General features: G+C 42.3%; 1 gene segment (V, D, J or C); it reads right to left on the minus strand.

Annotated features, from left to right (window-relative positions):
* Nucleotides 1–910: 910 nt before the first annotated feature.
* On the minus strand, nt 911–7411 carry LOC135514986 (Ig kappa-b4 chain C region-like). The segment is given in 3 exon segments: nt 911–1806; nt 7105–7205; nt 7325–7411. Coding segments are annotated over 2 exon segments (360 nt in total).
* Nucleotides 7412–7731: the final 320 nt, after the last annotated feature.

Here is a 7731-nt window from a genome sequence, read left to right on the forward strand (position 1 = left end):
CCTAGCCTGGTATCAACAAAAAGCTGGAGGAACTCCTAAACTCATCAGTCTGGAACTCCATCTAGATTCAGCGGCAGTGGGTCTGGTAGTGACTTCACTCTGACCATCAGTAGAGTCCAGGCTGAACATGCAGGAGATTACTACTGTCAGAGTTACCACAATCCCAATGTGTTCACACAGTGATAAAGAGCTGTACAAAAACTTCCCTCGGTCAAACTGCACAGTGACTACTGCTACAGCTGGGACGTACCGCAGGTGCTAAGCGGGCAGAGATTGTGACAAGGAACACTGATCAGTAGAGGAGGTCATCTCTGGCATGTGACAATATGTTTATCATTCAGATACAATGTTCTCTGTCATCATCATCATCATCATCATCATCATCCTGATTAAATTACAGATGATTATTGCTATATTGTCATGACGCCTCAGTGTAAACATAAAAAGTAACCCCACCGAGTTACAGAAGTCAAAACATTTGCAAATTAAAATTAGAAACATTTCCGCCCCCACTTCCCCTGTATGAAAGTAAAAATATGTGCAGCCCAGCATTAGACACGTCAGTAACTGTCAATACCCATCTTTAGTAATACCGATCTGATATGTCATCTATTACATGTTGGTTTATTTAGTGTAAGAAAGTCCCATTCCTTTAGTCCACCATAGACGTTACAGTAAAACTAGTTCACCCACTCACATCTGGCCCAGTCCAGGCAGTGAAATTGAAACTAGACTGGGAACTGTGGGAGTGAAACTGAGATTTACATAGACAGGGCTGGGTGTTTCTGCTTGTCCCAGAATAGAGCAGCAGTGTCACCAGATGGTCACTCTGTCCCCAGGGGGATAGAGGTAGAGAAGACTCTATGACTATGTTGAAGCTATGATACTTGTAATATTTTGTGGACAACATTATTATTTATTTGAGTTAAATGCAGGCATGATCACATTGGTGAGAGTCCAAGATAGCAATAACATGTTAGATTACTGTCTTTATAAGTCTAGAAGTCAAGCAGGTCATAAACATTCTGAAAATTTTAATAAAACATACCATCTGCTACAAGTGGATAGTCCTTCTGTTCATCTGTAAACATCGTTGTATCTTGTGTTACTATGAACTACAGTTTGATGACGATCTAATTTCAAGTGAAAACCTAAATAACGAAGCAATGACATTTAGGTCTGATGGGTTTTATGAATCTATTTCTATTTCATTCAACATTTAAGACTAAAATGTCATTATTGACAACAACAAGAATCTTTGTCCAAAAGGGAAATCTTTGTTTTCATCCATTAATTAAAGCATCAAAGCAAACATTCCTACAGTATCTAATAGTAATAAAACAGAACACATTAAATCTAACACTGATACAACCTCAGTCTACAGAGAGGATTGACACATAAACTCAAGCAAAGCCCCCTTTTGGTCTACATGTCAGGGATCAATAAGACAGAGAACATCTGGTCTCAGAACAGAGTCAAAGCAGAGGAACCAGCAGCCTCTCTCCACAGGGGTGTGTGACTGAGGGGTCCTACCCAGAACAGTCAGCCTTCCTCAGGGTCTTGGTGACTGGAGTCTGGTATTTCTGCTGGGCTTCACAGGTCACCTCTCCTGCCATGGTCCACTCCTGGGTAGTGAGAGTCAGGGTGCTACTCCAGCTGTACAGGCCGTCCTTCTCCAGAACCCTGGGACTGGCCTCCTGGTTCTTGTTGGTCCCGTCCACTTTCCAGCTCATGGTCCAGTCTGAGGGGAAGCCCTTGATGGCCAGACACGTCAGTGTGGCTGTTGTTGTACTGGACAGCTCCTCACTAGAGGGGGGCAGGATGGTGAGGGTGGGGGCACTGTTACCTGGAACAAACAGAACACATCAATTAAGGAGCTATGGCAGGGTAGCCTAGTGGTTAGAGTGTTGGACTAGTAACCACAAGGTTGCAAGTTCAAACCCCCAAGCTGACAAGTTACAAATCTGTTGTTCTGCACCTGAACAGGCAGTTAACCCACTGTTGGAAATGCCTTCTAAATATGAATATCAAAGTTAGATTGTTTAAAGTATGTGGAGAAAACACTAAAGAAACATGGTACAAAGCAGATTTATGAACTGAACAAATATAAAGTGGTTAAATAACTAGAGCTACTAGTCATAGTGTCAGTTATACAGATTTTGTTTAGGAATAGATCAGAGTAGCCTACTCATATTCATAGTATTTGCAGACTTAGAGCGTAAATACATTTTTATAAAATATCAACCATGGTAGATCATGAAGTCTGTTACAAACATAGCTTTGTATTCACATAACAGTGAAGGTAAACTCAATACAACAATAATGACTACTATATCCAATACGGCGAAATAGTTATTATACCAGAATTAAGAGTTATATTCTGCAATCATACAAATAAGACTTAGAAATAAATGTCTACATTTATGCCTACCATTTAACAGTGGTGGTAAAGTCACAGAGGACAGACAAAACTACCAGATGAATCCTACCAGCTTTAGTTTAGAGAAGTGTTCACTAACTGATTAGAGGAACTTACATCAGAGACCAAGGATGAGTGAACAGACAGCTCATTATATCTGATCATCATCAGAATAACAATACAATGGTGGTGTGCCTAAAAAAACATCATGCATTAGTGATGTGATTAAAAAGTTGCTGTTTGATGTTATATAAATTAGCACATGCAGGATAAAATACATTCTGAAGATGTGAGCCTTCCTGGAAACGGAAATACATGTGAAACATTCATTTGCATAATGCCTCTGCCCCGCTGCTCTAAGAGCATTTATATCCCTGTGAGTTGAACACTTCATGGCTGAGAGCTGTCCTTCATGACAACAGAACCCACAACAACCATGACTTTTATCACCATCTTCATCTGGACACTTGCTTGCTACTTTCAAGGTGAAACTTTTCTGAATTTATTGTTGAAAATGTATTAAATTTATACCACAGTAATGCATATCAATAATAATATTTATATTCAGAAGTATTTATTACTATATGTAATATTTCATTCATATAAATTTTTTTATTCAATTTTTCAGAATCCAGTGGACAGTACACTGTGAATCAGACTCCTGCAGTGAAAGCTGTTCTCCCAGGACAGTCAGTCTCTCTGAACTGTAAAAGCAGCAGTAATGTGTATAACAATAACTATCTAGCCTGGTATCAACATAAACCTGGAGGAGCTCCTAATCTCCTTATTTACTCTACTACAACACTTCAGTCTGGGACTCCATCTAGATTCAGTGGCAGTGGATCTGGGAGTGACTTCACTCTGACCATCAGTGGAGTCCAGGCTGAAGATGCAGGAGATTATTACTGTCAGAGTTACCACGATCCCTATGTGTTTACACAGTGATAAAGAGCTGTACAAAAACCTCCCTCAGTCAGATTGCAGTGTCTGAGAGGGAAGAGACAGTGACATGGAACACTGGTCAACTGTTACATGTTGCAATATGGTTAGAAAGCAATCATTCAGATCACATGACCATAATCATCATCATCATGGTTATGACTTATAGTATTTGTCATGGTCTTTAAGTGTATATAAAAATCATTTGAAGTTTTGAAACACATTATCTGTCCATATGCAAAGCTAGAGCTACAGAAGTTAAACAAAAGGTGTTATGACCTCAACATTACTTCAAAGTTACAATCATTTCAGCCCCCCAAAACAAGTCCTCATATGGACCTCAACCAAATGTCTGATTTAAATGAATGCAATATTCTAGCATTATATTAACTCTTTTCATGAGCAGATTACTGACCGTGAGATCTGTGAATGAGACTGTGAATGATGCTGGACTCAAACATGAGACACATGTACTGTACACTACATACACTATCTACATATTAAACTATCTATGCTACACTACACAATCTACACTACACTATATACACAAAGTGTCTAGGTGTTCATACAGTGATACAGAGTTGTACAAAAAACCTCCCAGACTGCACAGTGACTGTCCTGCTACAGCTGAGACCAACTGCAGGTTCTGAGGGAATCAGGTATAGAAACTGTATCTGACCACTAGAGGGGAGTTAAAAAGCAGCCATAACTTATGCTTGAAATCAGTTAGTCCTAACCCACTGGGCACACACTGGAAGAATCAAAGTTGTTTCCACGTCATTTCAATAAAATAAAATTGAACCAACGTGGTATAGACGTTGAATTGACGTCTGTGCCCAGTGAGAAGGCGTCATAATGCGTGTGAGAGGAGATGGAAGATCATCCTGATTTCCTGCTGTCTGGGGATTGAGGATCAAACGGTTTTGGATTGATAGGGATCTGTCTCTGTCGGTTAGCATGGAACTGGTATTTCCTTCAGCCTACGGCTCTTTTCTTTTGTGACGAGAACAAGCCTCTCTTATGGCCCTCACTGAGATCATCCAGAGCAGGGTAGCCCTCACTCACACACACACACACACAAATAGCTGGCAGTTAAACTGTCATACTGTAGTCACACACACACTGATGATGTGACTCAAAGAGGGGGTGAGACAGCACACACTCTGTGGCCACACAGCAGCAATAGATCTTTCGGCCACAACAAAGTTCAGTCTCGGTGGAGAATGTCTCTGATATGTTGACATGTCAAAATCTCTGATTAGACAGAGATAGACAAGGTAGGAAGCTGTGATACATGGTGTTGTGTCAAAATATATGACAGACCAAATGATATAGTTCGAGTTAGCAGTTCATTAATGTCTTATCACCGTTGTCCCTTGTTTAAGTGAGACCCCTATATCAGCCCATATATTTTAGAGATATCAGCTCCGATATGTCAAAGATACTAAATAAGACATTTCAGCTCCGTTCTCTCAGGGATATCACCCAAGAAGAATCAGTGATGACACCAGTTCAGAGTGTCACCAGTTCAGAGTGACACCAGTTCAGAGTGACACCAGTTCAGAGTGACACCTGTTCAGAGTGACACCAGTTCAGAGTGACACCTGTTCAGAGTGACACCTGTTCAGAGTGACACCTGTTCAGAGTGACACCAGTTCAGAGTGACACCTGTTCAGAGTGACACCTGTTCAGAGTGACACCAGTTCAGAGTGACACCTGTTCAGAGTGACACCTGTTCAGAGTGACACCAGTTCAGAGGGGGAGCTTTCTGCTCTCTATGCAGTTCTTTATGTTGGCTTCATCTGCTCCCTCAGTGGTGATCAGGCTTCCCCCATTATTGGTGTGTCAGTTGTACTGGTGACTGGTGGAATAAGGATGTTTATGGTCCGTTCCACATTAGTGGACAGCCTTCTATGGCCTCTCTCTGGGTTACTCTCTGGGGAGCCTCCTCTTCTAGATTGAATCTGTGGAACAGAGTATCATGTTGAAGCATCTAAAACCATACACCAGTGCTCTTCAGTCCTAGTCCTGGATAGCCAGTGTGCAGGCTTTTGTTCTAGCCAAGTATCAAATCAAATCGTATTAGTCACATGCGCCGAAGACAACAGGCGTAGATCTTACAGCGAAATGCTTACTTACGAGTCCCTAACCAACAATGCACTTAAAAAAAATACAGATAAGAATAAGAAATAAAAGCAACAAATAATTAAAGAGCAGCAGTAAAATAACAATAGCGAGACTATATACGGGGGTACCGGTACATAGTCAATGTGTGGGGGCACCGGTTAGTTGAGGTAATATGTACATGTAGGTAGAGTTATTAAAGTGACTATGCATAGATGATAACAACAAAGAGTAGCAACGGGGGGGGGCAATGCAAATAGTCTGGGTAGGCATTTGATTAGGTGTTCAGAAGTCTTATGGCTCGGGGGTAGAAGCTGTTTAGAAGCCTCTTGGACCTAGACTTGGCGCTCCGGTACCACTTGCCGTGCGGTAGCAGAGAGAACAGTCTGTGACTAGGGTGGCTGGAGTCTTTGACAAATTTTAGGGGCTTCCTCTGACACCGCCTGGAATAGATGTCCTGGGTGGCAGGAAGCTTGGTCCCCAGTGATATACTGGGCCATTCACACTACCCTCTGTAGTGCCTTGCGGTCGGAGGCCGAGCAGTTGCCAAACCAGGCAGTGGTGAAACCAGTCAGGATGCTCTTGATGGTATAGCTGTATAAATCCTTTTGAGGATCTGAGGACCCATGCTAAATATTTTCAGTCTCCTGAGGGGGAATAGGTTTTGTCATGCCCTCTTCACGCCTGTCTTGGTGTGCTTGGACCATGTTAGTTTGTTGGTGAGTCCTAACACCTTATACCACCCACCACTGCGACCTGTATGCTCTAGTCGGCTGGTCCTCGCTACATATTCGTCGCCAGACCCACTGGCTCCAGGTCATCTACAAGTCCATGCTAGGTAAAGCTCCGCCTTATCTCAGTTCATTGGTCACGATGGCAACACCCACCCGTAGCACGCGCTCCAGCAGGTGTATCTCACTGATCATCCCTAAAGCCAACACCTCATTTGGCTGCCTTTCGTTCCAATTCTCTGCTGCCTGTGACTGGAACGAATTGCAAAAATCCCTGAAGTTGGAGACTTTTATCTCCCTCACCAACTTCAAACATCTGCTATCTGAGCAGCTAACCGATCGCTGCAGCTGTACATAAATAGCCCACCCAATTAATAGCCCACCCAATTTTACCTACCTCATCCCCATACTGTTTTTATTTATTTACTTTTCTGCTCTTTTGCACACCAATATCTCTACCTGTACATGACGATCTGATCATTTATCCCTCCAGTGTTAATCTGCAAAATTGTAATTATTCTCCTACCTCCTCATGCCTTTTGCACACAATGTATATATACTCCCTTTTTTTTCTTTTTTTTTTCAACTGTGTTATTGACTTGTTAATTGTTTACTCCATGTGTAACTCTGTGTTGTCTGTTTACACTGCTATGCTTTATCTTGGCCAGGTCGCAGTTGCAAATGAGAACTTGTTCTCAACTAGCCTACCTGGTTAATTAAAGGTGAAATAAAAAATAAAAAAATAAATAACACATTTGATGATTAGTATTAGTGTTGATATAGGTACATAGTAGTAGTGCTGGGCTGGAACAAGAGTCTGCACACCCTGTAGGCCTTCTGGACCAGACACTGTCATACAGCCTGAGCAAGCCATCCACATTGTTAACTTACCATCCACACAATGAGGAACACGCAGGCTGTGACTGGGATCGGAAGCAGGGACAGCAGACTCCCCCTTGACCGAGTCTGTTCATGGTCCTGTGCTTCACTTCCTGAGAGAGAAAACAACACACTATGTGAGGAAGAGACTTGTGAATGCTGTATGTTGGGGCTGAATGAATGCTGTATGTTGGGGCTAAATTGATACTGTGTGTTGGGGTGTGTTTCTTACCTGGTGTAGTAGGGGCAGGGCAGGGTGGAGGCACACAGCGGAATCCTCCTTCTCCCTGAGCTGCAGAATTCAAAATGTCTCTGATATAGTCAAAATACTGCCCAGATGGCCATTTGACCGCCCTATAGTGGCATTTAAAGACTTGCATTGTTGCCTCCTGGAAGTACAGACAAACAAAGTAAACATCAGGATGGTTGCACCACTTAATACAGTCAATAAACTGGGTCCACAGTAACTGGGTCTACAGTAACTGGGTCTACAGTAACTGGATCTACATTTGGCAGAACTGACAGGCATTACCAGCTCCTCATGATCAAATTGGAAACGTAGATTTTGCAGCATGGTGATGAAGATCATAATATTATCTTTGTTGGAAGAAATGGCACCAAACACCCGGGCCAGTTCCC

This window comes from Oncorhynchus masou, chromosome 26 (genome assembly GCF_036934945.1).
Source record: "Oncorhynchus masou masou isolate Uvic2021 chromosome 26, UVic_Omas_1.1, whole genome shotgun sequence".
Taxonomy (NCBI): Eukaryota; Metazoa; Chordata; class Actinopteri; order Salmoniformes; family Salmonidae; genus Oncorhynchus; species Oncorhynchus masou.